Genomic DNA, 14,781 nt, shown 5'->3' with positions numbered 1-14,781 from the left:
AAGCAGATGGAGATTCATATGCATAATAGTCTGCTTGTTCTTTTCCCTCCAAATTAACCATTAATAGAGGAAACCCAGACTCAAAGCAGACTAATTTCTTATTTCTGTATTTTGACTTGTTGTAATATTAAAGTTCCCATAGATACCTTTTGGTAATGTTCTTGCAAGGGCTTAATATTGAAGAACAATTTAATTGAGATAATACTCTGTACTTGGACTGTGTCCCATTATATTTTCTACCAAAAAAGAATAAAACTTTAGAGTGAAAAGTAGAAGCATGAAAATATGGGTATATTGAAATTGCCAGGGTTTTGTTTTAAAAACTGACATTGTGAACAATTTATGTGGTTTAGCTTTCATGAAATGAAATAAAAATGAGAAGAAGAACAGTGAGTTCACACAAAGTGGTAAACACATGAAATAAATTGCCATGAAAATGCATTGTAGCAAATTCTATAAATAAGTCTGAGACGTTTAGACATATTTATGGAGAGACGAAGAGAAGAAAGCAAGAGGTAGAATGACTACCCACGCTGAAACGAGGAATAGAAATAAACAGTTTGACCAAATGTCCTTTTCTTCAGTTCCTGGTGCCTTCGTGGAAGTGTCTTGAAGGAACTTCACAGTCAGTTATCAAAATCAGGAAGATTGAATCAGACAATTACTTATTTATTCATTATCCCAGTTGAACGCTAAAAAGGACAACCTGTTACCTGTTCACAAGATAGTGTGGTTATGCAGTCACTCAGAATGCACTGTTTTAATTCAGAAGTAGATTAATTCAAAATGTTTCCTCTTCCAATCAGCAAATGTTGGTGTTTGACTCCTACTTCTCAACCTACAAAACATGCTATGGCACTTCAAGGGCTGTATATATTGTCCTATGCCTAATAATTAGAAGTATGCTTCATCAGAATGATTTCCACCTGCCCGTTTACAGCATAGGGCAAAGGCACTATTGAGCGATGCGGTCTACTTTACTTTTTTTACTTTGACTTCAATTTTATGATATCAAGAAAAACTCTTGCCAAAATTGCAAAGTATTTTATATCCTTAATATAGACAAAAATATTAAGTGTTGGAAAATATTTTTGATGTGCTGTGAATTGAATCATCATTTTCATATTTCTTTCCACTGTAATAACTCAGCATTAAAAAACTATTTTATTTTTCAAAAATCTATTACAACTGCAGCGAGAGGTTAATTGCGTTGTCATCATTTGTTGGCAGAATTCAGATTCAAGATTGAAAATATCAATACATATGGCCAAACTGTATGAGGAGATTTAAACCCAAAGGTGCATTTAAAATAGCAGTGGAAACAATTATTTTGGTGAAGTTCTATGGCCTGTGTTTTATACAGAAGGTCAGACTAGATGATCTAGTGTCCCTCTGGCTTTGGAATCTCTTAATCTACTGTGTTCTTTTTTAAAAACAAGAAAAAGTTACCAAGCAATAAGAATGACAGTTTTTTATTTTGCCAAAATGTAACAGCATTTACATTTACTGAAGTGATTAAATAAACACCTGCTTTCTGTTTTTTTTCCTATACAATGGTTATATTTATTGTAATATTTTCTTTATATGCATAACAAACAATAGTAAAAGGTCTGTCCATTATACTAGGTGTCTTTCATTCCTGTTAATTGGAAAGGGCCAAAGTTGTATTTATCACAATAAATTGTGTTGATTAATGACAATTATATTTTTTTGCTTCTTGATTAAAACCTTATATGATCTGATCAAGTGTTTGCAGACAACTTACTACAGTAAATTATGTGGTTTTTCTTTTGTAGGTTATGTGTAAGGGGAGATTAATGGAGTATTTTTCATTATCTGTGGTTACTGAATTTAAGGGCTAGCTCAATGTCTTTTCAAAAGAAGGTGGACAACAAATAGGTCCTGCAAAACAGCTTATTTATTAACAGCTGAGGTTTCTGAGTATTCAGGAAGCAAATCAATAGTCTACTTATGTTGCTGTCCCAGGGAGAAAGGATTTGAAAGTGGTAAAGGACCACTGACTCAATATATATCACCAGAATGATAATAGAGGACCAACTGTTGCAGGAAGGCCAACAACTAGGTCATCTTCACTAAGGCCAACTGGTATCACTGAGAGAGAGAAAGATATCTCAGAACACATATGAGATAGTGAGCTATGTAATCAACTGGTTTGAGCAGAAGGGCATGAAAGAAAGGGATTCTCAAGCTTTCGTGTAAATTCTGAGCAACTAATCTTAACGTTGCATCTGTTTTCAAAATATGTTCATGATTTATGTAGCCTTTAAGTAAACACAGAATGCTTTTAATATGTTATATGCCAAATCTTTTGTTTTTATTCTTAACTAGAATCCAAGCATTTCGCACTCTCCAAGAAGCTCTCAAGTGTAACTATGAACACTGGCAGATTTGGGAGAATTACCTTGTTACCAGTACAGACATTGGAGAGTTTTCAGAAGCAATTAAAGCTTATCACCGGCTCATGGATTTACAAGAAAAGTACAAAGATGTGCAGGTGGGATGGATTTCTTTTTATGTTTTTTACATGTTCATATACATTCATTTTTCTTGTAGAAATTATTTGCATCATTATCAAGTACATTTCAATAACAATAGCATACTTTACAATGAAAGTATACTTCATTATGAGACTTTGATTGTAAAGAGAAATAATTTAAATTGGAGAAGAGACCAAAACAATACCCTGAATTCCAACATCCCCAGGCTTTGGGGAAGAATAAATTTAGAGTTTGCTGGTCAGGTCCATCCCTAAATTGAACTGTTGGGGATTATTTCATTTTTCATACACTCTTATGTATCTCACTGTAAACATTAATACAGATTGTTTTAGACCTTACAGCTGTAGTAAGGTTATGATTTTCCTCCATAAATTTGAAAATGTATATCTTATACAACCAAACCTTTACAAATGAATTAAATTTCACGTACTGAAAAATATGTAATTGCAGTATTAAATCTACATAATTCAATACTATGAAAATGTAATGGATGAACTTCATATGCCTTTCACTGTAGTAAATGAAGGCTAATATTTGCTCTTATGTATTAGATGTGCTTTATATCCCTGGCAAACGTTGAGTTTGATCAGGAGATATAAGGAATACACTGTACTATGACTGTCAAAGGCATCTCGCTTGCTCTTTTTCTTTTTCAGTTTACTTTTTACCAAGAATGCTCAAGTATTAGTATTAATCACTTGTATAAAAACCACCACAACCAAGTCAGCCTGTTGTTCCATATGAGCAAAATCAATCAAATTTGAGATAGTTAAAATTGAAAAGGGTTTAAAGCTCTCTAGTGTATTTCAATCACAAATCAATGTCTGTGGAAACATCAGTAGTTTTCCATGTGGTAAGGATTAGTCTATTGGCAGCTACAATGCTGTCATTAGGAAGGAATCATGTTTATTCATGGGGACACAGTGTAGATTTTTCTGGTTAGGAAGTGCCTTTTTGAATTACTGATTCAAATAATAGTTATGTTACACAATGCACTCCAGAAATGATTCTAATATCATTTTAGTTGGTCAGATTGTCGTTAGCCTACAAGAAGTAAAATAATGTGAACAAATTTGCCTTTTCTGCTGTGATAGTTCACGTATTCTGAGCTAGTATGTGCTCCTTTCATCATCAAGGGTGTTCTTTTAGGATTTTTTATTGGATATTCAGTTAAGCTTTTTGCATATTGCTTAGAATAATTTTCCTCTTTTGTTGCATAATTCTCCTTTCTGTTCTATTTTTCCATACAGTTTTTAATCACACACTTTGTTTAGGACTGTATTGATGTTAAATGTCCTGAGTTTTTGTTCAAGATGTCCCAGTAGAGATGGACCTTAAAAAGCCTTCCAAGTTTCTGCATGTTCTCTTTAATATAGCTATATGCAATTTGAGGGATTTTGATACATGGTTATGAATAAGCCCAAAATCTGATTAAGAATTCCAGGAAGGCTTGTATTAATAATTGCTTAGGGAGGAACAGAATACTCTAGTAGCTAACAATGAATAGATAAAACTAAACAGTTAAGTTATGGTTCTTAGATGAAACACAGCCTGTTCAATATTTCCAGAAAGTCAGTGCCCTAGACTATCTACCATCCCACCTTGCAGCCTGACTTCAGCATTCGTTCTTTTCCTTCCCTCTGACACTTCATCTCCCCTGCAATGGATTAGCAGCATACCTGATAATAGACACCTAAGTAAACCATACACATGGCTAAGTGGAAATTGGTGTGTCTATCACATGCCTCTTTCCGTGCCAGTGCAACTTGATCATCTTGCTAGATATATTCAGCAGCTCTGATATTATTTTATTAACTGCTGTACTAGTTGACGTCAAGAAAGAGAGGGGGAAGAACATAAAAACTTTGGTTAAATCAGTATTAGGTAACAACCTAAACTAGGAGGATGGATATACAAATAGTGCCCAACACATTAACAGTACAAACCCTTATGACCCATAAATAAAAAATCACCCATGCTCTGCTTCATAGCCCATTGTTCTAGTATTCTCTGATACAAAACTAAATGTACCAAATTAGTAGTGTATAATGGAAGTAATTTAGAATATCCCTGGTTTTGTATGCTGTGGTCAGATTCTTAATATTATTTCACCATAGTATTCAAAGATGTTTTTAAACTAATACAATTTTATTAACTCTGTAAAGGAGTTTGTAATTGAATTATAATATGTTTTCTATTTGTATGTTAGGTCATTGCTTTTCTGTTTTGGATTTGTGACCACAAAATGTAATTGTGGGAAATTATGGTTCTGAGTTTATTCTAGTTATCCTATGATATCACAGACCCCTTCATGGCAGGAAATATGATAGGCTGTAGGATATTGTGAAGTTGAATGTATACACATACAGCTGCTACAGGCAAAATTCTAAAGGGAAAAATATTAATAATCAGTCCCATATATAAAATAAAAATGATCTGAGGAAAAAACTGAGATGTGTCCCATTAACAATAATTGATCTTTGCATGGATCACGTGTCTAAGCTAACACTCTGGACTTTTTATAGTGATGTTATTAAATAGATATATTGTTAAAAGTGAACAACACTGTCTTTCATATGTAAGAAAACTCCCTCTCTTTCTCCTTAGCCTACAGATCCTTCTCAGCTTTGTGATATGAACACTTACATTTACAATGTCTACATTTTAAAGCATGTTAATCAGAAAAAAGTGGTTGGAACATATTGATGAGAGAGACTGTGAAATCTGCATGATTGCTACCCAGACTATAACTTCTCTGTGTCTAAAAGGAGGACTTCAGTCACTAGGCCTGTCAATCTAGATGGTTGAAAAAAAAATATTGAAGGAGAGACTCTGGCACCTTTTTAGAAGCCAATTGGCAAGTTTTTTAGGTTCGTGCCTGTATGTGAGTACAGTTTAGCCCAGGAGTCAGCAACCTTTCAGAAGTGGGGTGCCGAGTCTTCATTTATTCACTCTAATTTAAGGTTTCGCGTGCCAGTAATACATTTTAACATTTTTAGAAGGGCTCTTTCTATAAGTCTATAATATATAACTAAACTATTGTTGTATGTGAAGTAAATAAGGTTTTTTAAATGTTTAAGAAGCTTCATTTAAAATTAAATTAAAATGCAGAGCCCCTCACACCGGTGGCCAGGACCTGGGCAGTGTGAGTGCCACTGAAAATCAGCTCGCGTGCCGCCTTCGGCACACATGTCATAGATTGCCTACCCCTGGTTTAGCCAATAATTAAGTCACAATTTACCAGAAAAAAAAAAAGACCTGGGCCAGAATCTCAGCTGGTGTAAACTGTCTTTACACTAGCTGAGAATCTGCCTCCCTCCAATGATTTAACCTCTGGTGTGTATGGGAATGTTATCCGAGGGACTTCCAAAAGTATTAATCACATAACTTTTTACAGAATGCAGATCACTGAAGCCAAGCAGTCGGTGTTTATCTGTAATGTTAACATGCTGAGGATAACAAAGACACTAAATGCTCCATTGATTGTTGGGATGTTTTGCAACATCGCTTTCAGAATCAAAGCTACATACTGTACTGTCTGTGAATGTGAATTCACTGTGCGCGGCTTAATGTGAATACAGGATCCCACACAGGAAACAGCATAGAGTGAAGGTTCCTACTGCCTCTTCCCATTATGTATTATCCTCATTCAACTGGCTCATGCTGCTAGAATGTTTTGTAATAAGAGGCAGAAGCAAAAGCTTTTTGTGCTTGTATTTCTGTAAGGACACTTTCCAACAGGGATTTTGAATGAGGAGGTGGGGGATTAACATTTTCAAGACACACCTGTGCTCTCAAGCTGTTCATTAATGATCACTTCCTTGATTTTAAGCTTTAATTTGGGAAAGTATTTGCAATGAGTGTATTTACAGAGAGCTGCCTTACAGAGTGCTGACTTATCGTGAGAGGCCTGTTATCTGAAGGTTCTTTTCTCACTTGAGCTCTGTCAGCTTTGATTAGCATCAGTGCAGCTTTTGAACATGTTTTCACTAGTTTGAATTTTTATATGAAAAGAGCTGTTGTACAACATAGTAATTGTGAAATGAGGTAAACTAACATCAGTTAAGATGTTTTAGGGTAGGTTTTTTTTCTTGTGTTTTTGTTTTGTTTTTAATAAATTAGTGTGGGTCAAAAAAATAGATATGAGAAAGGAGGAGGAATCGTGGTATAGTGGAGCACTGTTAAACACACAGATGCTTTGTACAGTGGTCATATGAGGCATAGCTTATTAAACAGACATAAGAAAATAAAAGCTGTTGCTTGCACAGGATCCTTTTTAACTTAACATCTATTGAATGTGGTGGAGTATTAGTGGATATGGCAATTTAACTTCTCTCAGAGGACATTTAAATAAAAGTTTAACCATTAAAATTGTGTTCTGAAAGTAGAAAGTTGTGTCTTGATTGCTAACCCTGTTTTGGTGTTTAGATGCAATTAGCTTGCAATTCTAACAAAAATATTTTTAACAGGCAATATAACCAAGACATGATTATGATTTAGCCCCTTTTCAAGTAGAACCTATACTTTAATGTATTATTTATCTGTTTTATACTATTGAGTATGATATAGTAATAGAATATAGTGTTTTTACATTACAATATAGTTTAGTAGACCTATTTTGTAATATCACTCATTTTAAATTTACTGTGCTACCGACCAGGAATTTGAAATACATAAGAATCATGAGAATCACTTGATTGCTGTTGGTTTTGACCAAACAGTGTAATTCAATTATACTGTTGAGAAAAATATTTGTAATAGAAACATTTAGCTGTTTCATGAAAAATAAATGTTTTTTGTTGGCTAGCTTAAAGTAAAATTGTTTGGAATGTGTAATATTATTGATGCTTATAAATACAACAGTTATTATGAATAGCACAGAATGTCTTAAACTTAGTGTTTTTAATGTCCTGTACCCATCTCCATTTTTAAGGGTTCTAAGCTTTTCATATTTTTAGCATGATAGTGGTACATCAGTGAATCATTCTGAGTAGTCATAAATGTAGCTTTCTTGCAGGATTAATATCCTGTATCCTAACCACAATAAGGATTCTATTATCTAAGAAGTATCTTATTGTTAGGTAATGCCAATTAGCATTATTTCTTTGATATTTATTCTCAATGATTTATTAATACTATACAAGGAAAAAACTAAGTTAAAGAATGTTATTAAAGGTTGCAATGCCAAGCAGTCAGAAAATACCAAAATTAAGGTTGTCTACGCAACACCTCCTCCAACCCCACCCTTTTTTCCTACCTGTCTCCCAGCCTCAGTCTTCATCCTGGTCTACTCTCTCCACCTCCCTAATCCGACTCTTGACCCATCTACATTCAAGTGAGGCAGCACCCCAGGTGTCGCACTCCTTGGTGTCTCAGCCCAGCAGGGTGGCGTTAGCAGCACCTCCTCTCAACTCCTGTGCCTGGCCTCAGCCCAGCCTGCAGCATCAGCTACAAATGCAGAGAAAGTCCTGCTCAGCCCTAGGCTGGAGTATGCTCAGTGCAGACAGAATCTTCAGGGAATTAAGCTGCAAAGCTCTAGTAAGTCTCCACTGAGCATATGCAAATGTTGATTTTTCAAAGATTTATAACTTGGACAAATTGCCAGGTTTCCACAGGTTGGACAAGAGACACATCCCTGACACGAAGGTCATCCCCTGCCAAATTTCAAATCCCTGCTTCAAAGCATGGAGACGGTAGAGATTCTCAAAGTAAAGTTTGCCAGAAATTTTAAACATGAGCATAACAATGTATTTTCCCCTAACTTTGTTCTTGGAAATGGCTGCCCTGAATTTGTTGAAATTTTCCAGTAAATTCAACCTGAGGCAAACACCTAGCTTGGAAAACTTCAGCCAAAATGGTAAAAGTTCAGTTACGTTCCAAGTACTTGAAAACGGTCTTATAATGAGACGTGTCAGGCAACCATAATAATAGGTGGTGCTCCAGCTCCCACTTATAATCTAAAATTGTATTTCTCACATGCAGCATCCTGCTCCTGGACTATTCCTAAAGCCCCCCTTCACACCAGCTTTTTTGGGAAAGCACAAAATTTCCACCACTGCTCACTGGAGGGAGGACAGAAGCCTCCTGCATACTTGCTCCACCTATAAAACTCCTTTGCAGAAAGTCTAGATGAGGTTTAAATGGGTGAACTTCACTCATAATATACTTTTTGGTATCCCACATAATTATATAAGAACATTTTTGTAAGCTTATTTTGCCATCTTTGTGTTGTAAAGTCTTTGTAATTTACTAAATTATCAGTGACTATATACTGGAGTCCAAATGTTACAGAGATATCAAAAGCCAAAATTTGTTAGTGTTTATCAGAATATAAATGAAAGCTCTCTCTGACTGCTTTCTAAGGTGCTGAATATTCTGGTCAGGGCAGTGGTGGATGGAATGGCTGATCGCAATGGAGAGGTGGCAACGGGGTTGAAGGGGAAATTGCAGGAGCTGTTTGGCAGAGTGACTTCAAGAGTGACAGGTGATGCGGAAATCTGGAGACTGTATGCCAGACTCTGTGGAAATGGACACAGTGATAACCCTGAAGATATTGAAAAGGTAAATGTTGAGGTTGTTTTTTGTTTTGTTTTTGTTTTCTAAAATGTGAGTTTGTTATAGCAGTAGAAGGCTGTTATCCTCTAGTGGACCAGCTACTGTAGCAAGATACAACACACACACTTTGCCACTGTTCCTGCATTTTGCTGCAGGCATTCTATCTTTTGGGTTTTTTTTTCTCCACATATATATTTTCTTTAGGGGGGAGGAAGATTTTTAAATTTTCCATCAGTTTGTTTTTTTAAATATGCATAATTCTATCATTCTAAACTTGGACATTAATCTTCTTCAAAAGAAGAACTTTCCTATTACAGCATCTGTTGGTTACACTAGGTTCATATTTTGAAGGTTTTCTTTGCAACCATAATGGCTAGAGATTTAATTTTAACTCAAAGCTTAGATTCTGGCGATAAGGCTGCAACCTCCAGAAAACAGTGGCTCACTGAGTCATCATAAGTTACCAAACTCAATTCTGGGATCATAATGTGGAAGCATATTTAGGGCTTGTCTACATTGCAGTAATTCAGAAACAGCTAATCCTGAACTACTCCATGTGGACACATTCCAGAATAAGAATGCCTTGTTTCTATGTAGCTTAAAGTGGGTTTACTTCCTCCACTTAATTCTTAATCTGTTGAAATGTCAAGGCCTATGTACAGTTCTCTGTCCTAATAGAATATTAGCCTCTAATCCTCATGTCGTCCCCTTTCCCTCAGCCTCTCAGATCACAAATTGAGGCTAGAGTGATTGCATTTCCAAAATAACTGCTACACAACTGGAGCGCTTACTTTGTTATTCATGCTGGATGGTGCTTTACAATTTGCTATTAAGTTTCCAAAATTCACATACCCATGTACACTCCCAAAATAGCTCTGGGTTATCAGATCTTCACTGAACCTGAAAATATAAAATGTCAGCATTCAGTATGTGTTTTCTAATGGCACTCCTTGGCCAGGGCAAAAATATCAGGCAGGAAGATTGCTCAATATCCTGTGATAAGTACGTGATGCAGATTGTTGGGCTTGTGGTTCACACATCCATGGTGATGTACTTCTAGTCACTTTGTCCTTCCTTATTCTGTTCTCTTCAAACTCTCCACTGTGGACTTGCATGCTTTAGCCCTCACTTGCTTTTCCTCTGACTTTGATTTGTCTGATTCTCCCTCTCTCCTTTACATTGATAGATGAACAATGAAAATGATTTTGCCCTTTTTGCATTCAGAAGCACAGAAGTTGCAATATCATGTAATGCATCCCTAAATACTAATCAGACACAAAAAGTAACTCAGCTTGTCTACGCTATAAATATAGTCATGTCAGGGAGCCAGGTTACATCATGGTCTTCCCCTAACCCAGTTATAAATGTGGTTTCACTATGTAGAGGAGACAGGACTTTAACTATGTGTCATAACCAGACTGGTTATGAAACATGGTTAAAATCTAGTCTACCGTGCAAATTGGAACCATATTTGTAAAAGTTAGGGTACCCTTTTGTCACAGTTCCCTGACATGGCTGTATTTTAGTGTAGAGGGAGCATGAAAGAGAACTGAGAAATTAAAGTCTCTACAGGCACAACTTGAATTAATTTACAGTATCAATTTATAAAACTTTTATTGTACAAAATTTGAAAGGTCACTAGTAAGCATTTCATCTCCTCGCTGCCAAGAAGGTTTTCCTGTGCCTATTGGGCATTAAATCAAAGTAGCTGTCTATTGCAGTTTTTCAAAACCCATATAGTGTGAAAGAAGCAAAGAACTTGAATAGAATATAAAATAATGTTTGCAGTTTTTATAGCATCATAGATGATAAAGATGGGAAAAGGCCTATTAGATCATTCTGTCCCTCTCCCTGCAAATGCACATCTGTCCCCTTTGAACACAACACTAGAAAATGTTCTAGTTGAGGTTTAAAAGACTCAAGCAATGATGCTTCCAGCAGTTCCCTTGGGAGAATACTCCACAGCCTCATACATCTGGCTGCTGTTAAGATTTTCCTGGTATTCAGACTAAATTTTTCCTTTTCTAATTTTATCTCTCTATTCTGGTCGTGGCTGGTGTCCAAAATAGTTGCTGAGGTGGCAGGTAATAATCCACCACACTCTCCTTCATGTTAATCGGTGTTTCAAAGTGAAATATAGGGACACTGGTAAGGAAACATATTTTGGGGGAAGAACATGGTTGATGGGGAAGTGGGAAGTAAAAGATGCCAGTCCTGTACTTTCAGAATGAAAAACTCGGACACCTTTTATAGCAAATGGTGGTATTTATCCCTCAGTCACTCGTTCATTGTTCTCTCCTACTCCCAACCTCCACCCCTCTGATCTAGCTTTCAACCCAGCAAGGCACACACTCACTCACTCTCACGCACACTCCTACTCACAACCTCCGATTAAACTCTCCATGGCTCAGTACCCTCTCTCTCCAAATACATCCAGGCTCAGAAAACACACACACACACACACACACACATGCACAACCCTCCAGCCTCAGATCTTTTTCCCTTCCTGCCTGACACCCACGTACTCAACCCCTATTTGTTGCTCGGTCTGGTAAATGAAGTTGCAGCAAGGAAGCATTTGCAGGCAGCCCTATACACTGCCTCTCTGGGACTAGCCCCACAGAAACCTGTATTCCTCATTGTGTGCCTCCTCTATCTACTACCTGTTCTCTTCTTGTTAACCCTTTACAGGGATTTTACAGCTAACTGGCTAGCTGGGTGTCCATCAAAGGGAGCTATTCCTGCCCCCCTCCCACTTCATGTATCACAATTCTGTTTTCCAGATAGTGAAGATGTTGAATATGACCAGATCCTTGTAGTACAGCACTGGATTCCTATTCCCCAATTTATTTTCCCATTTGTCTGGCAAGAAATGGTCTTCATAAACTCATAGTGATCAGTGGTTCTGTTACAACTTAGATATTTTCTTTCCCTTTATTTGTTCCATTATTATACTAAGGACAAAAATTGTATTGAAAGGGTGGTTATTGCCTTTCATTTATACATTTGTTTAATAAACTGGTATCTCATTTGTTTTTCATTACAAGTTTCCGGCTTATGAAAATTCTTCCTTGATTACTGTTTACATTCATTTTCTATATTTCTGTTTGGTTTTGGGAATAAATGCAGTATCAAAGCAATAACTCAGTCTGAGAAAAATAATATTGGGTAATATTTTTGGAAAAAAGCCTTGTAGTATTTAACTATATATTCCTTAGGTTCAGAACGGCTTCAAAATATTAAATATAGGTGTTTTTCCTTTTGGATATGCTTTTAATTATTTTGACCTGGCAAACATGGGTCACGTCCATCAGTCTAGACAAATTTTTAAAAAATAAAAATGATCTTCAGACACGTGTTATTTTATGTGCCTGACATCCTTGAGAGGCAATATCAGTGAACATCTGTGTTACAGCTGGTGCTAATGGTTGCAGAGAAGGGAGCCCTTCTAACTCTCAGAAAATCCATCATATTAAAGATATGTTCAGTTTTTTGGGAGCAGTGTTTAATATGTGCATAAAGCTAAACTGGAATTGTTTTATAATTTTGCATTAATTGATTGTTTTGCAGTCACTACAGTATCTCACCAAGGCACATAAATGTGAAATGCAATCAGCAGATTGGGAGAAAGATATTTCGTCTTTTAAAGAATTGGTGAAAGGAGCCATAGAGCTTGCCCATGGTATGTTCGCCCTGAAACATTACATTTTATATTATTCATAAAGAATATAGAGAGTACTTAAGAAACTCACTAACAAAATATGTTTTTACTTATCCTCAGTTATTGGAACTGATATGGCATCTATTATTTGGGATATAATCTTGTTATTGCATGTGAAAAGTTGAGTCTGGGTGAGGTGAGCTGGAGTTCCTGAGTACAAGATGAGGCGCATTTAAAAGGCCTGTGAGCCAGCAAACACTGTGAGCAGCACACAGTAGAGATCCCTGGAAGTTCCTGAGAAAGTACTGAGAGAAAATGATTCCTGTTTCAACCGTGAAAAGGGAGAGCACACTGGGGGAGAAATATTGTAGTGGTACTCTTCAAAGCCTCCCACAAAATAAGCTCAGCTGACTTGAGATACAGATTGAGAGGCAATTCTCAGTAGACTGTGTAGCTCTGGACTCTGATAGATTCTTTGGTCTTGGATCCTTCTCAGTGAGATTCAGATAGATATACCACCTATGATCTCTGTACTTCTTGGCTTCCCTTCATTGGGGCTCAGATGTTCTTCTAGAGACCTTGGTCTTAATTAAGGGGAGAGGGGAGGAAATAAGTGATAGTTCTCTGCCAAGCCCACCCACCCACAATGCCAAAATGAGATGCTGCTCAGAGTAGATTGTGCAAATCTTCATAATATACTTCCTTTTCTTACTTCACAGCTTAAAGCGTGAAAGATGTTAATGGTGAAATTTAAAGGACCAGTCTACTTGAAGGAAATTAGCACCAGTGTAACTACACTGAGGTATAGTGTAATATAGTATACACTGGTGCAAACTCCTAATATAGTTTCTCTGCACTTGTGTAAAGTAGGGCTTAGACAACTGCATCCAGCAACAAACAGCAGTTCAGATCACTGGGAGAAACCAAGAATGCAAAATTAGGCTGAGCCACAAAGAAAGACCCCTTCTCACCAACTACTCCTTGACACAATGAATAAGCCAGTAGTGACAAACAAGACAGTAATAAGAGATTTGGCAGTTAGAAAGAGTAATAAGAATAGCACAGGGAAACATCTGTTAAGGAGGATTAGGACCTTGTGCGGAAGCTAAATTATTTCTTCATGCCATTTTTCAACACTTGAGGATGTTGGGCAGATGCTTGCACTATATTTACTCTTTCTTCTTTGAGTGATGGTCCCTATTGTATCCACTAAGGTTATACATAGGGCCCTCCCAAATTCACAGCCATGAAAAACACGTCACGGACCATGAAATCTGGTCTTTTGTGTACTTTTACCCTATGCTATACAGATTTCACGAGGGAGACCAGCATTTCTTAAATTGGGGGTCCTGACCCAAAAGAGGGTTGGGGGTGGTGGTATTGCCACCCTTACTTCTGCGCTGTCTTCAGAACTGGTGTCCAGAGAGTGGTGGCTGCTGCCAGGTGCCCAGCTCTGAAGACCGCACAGCTGCCAGAAACAGCGCAGAAGAAAGGGAGGGAATAGCATACCATGCCACCCTTACTTCCGCGACGCTGCCTTCAGAGTTGGATCACAACCCCTACAGTTATAACACAATGAAATTTCAGATTTAAATATCTGAAATCATGAAATTTACAATTTTTAAAATCCTACGACCATTAAATTGACCAAAATGGACCATGAATTTAGTAGGGGTCTAGTTATATGCATGCGGTATGCATCCGGAGCCGAAGATTTTGAAAATAGTAGTGTCCATTCATCCGCGCACACCCCCTTGCTCCACCTCAGGGTTTCGTCCAAGGCAATAAAGGGCGGGGCTGACCAATGGCACCCTCAATTCTTTCTCACCACCGCATGGTCCAAGTCAGAGTCTCTACTGTTCTCTCCTGTCTTGTGACACATTTTCTAAAAATACAGAAACAAGACTGTTTTTACCCTTGTATATAGTTAGTATTTTTGTTGTTTTGGTAGTAATTTTTAGTATTGTAGTAGCAGTTTTTAGGAATTAAGGACTTTGGATGCCATTTTGTCGGTCTCTCGCTTCACTCCTCCCCCCCCCCCCCCCT

At 37.0% G+C, this 14,781-nt stretch overlaps 1 protein-coding gene across 4 annotated transcripts in view; it reads left to right on the top strand.

Annotated features, from left to right (window-relative positions):
• TTC27 (tetratricopeptide repeat domain 27) overlaps nucleotides 1-14,781 on the top strand; it is a 170,283-nt gene that overhangs the window by 140,961 nt on the left and 14,541 nt on the right. For all 4 annotated transcript variants that reach the window (XM_034764918.1, XM_034764919.1, XM_034764916.1 and 1 more), the window contains 3 exons: nucleotides 2,350-2,515; nucleotides 8,883-9,080; nucleotides 12,645-12,756. In XM_034764918.1, the coding sequence (XP_034620809.1) occupies nucleotides 2,350-2,515; nucleotides 8,883-9,080; nucleotides 12,645-12,756 (476 nt within the window). The remainder of the gene's footprint in view (nucleotides 1-2,349; nucleotides 2,516-8,882; nucleotides 9,081-12,644; nucleotides 12,757-14,781) is intronic.

The sequence above is a fragment of the Trachemys scripta genome, chromosome 3 (assembly GCF_013100865.1).
Source record: "Trachemys scripta elegans isolate TJP31775 chromosome 3, CAS_Tse_1.0, whole genome shotgun sequence".
Taxonomy (NCBI): Eukaryota; Metazoa; Chordata; order Testudines; family Emydidae; genus Trachemys; species Trachemys scripta.
Note: the sequence above shows the minus strand (reverse complement) of the source record. Positions and strands in the feature narration are given on the sequence as shown.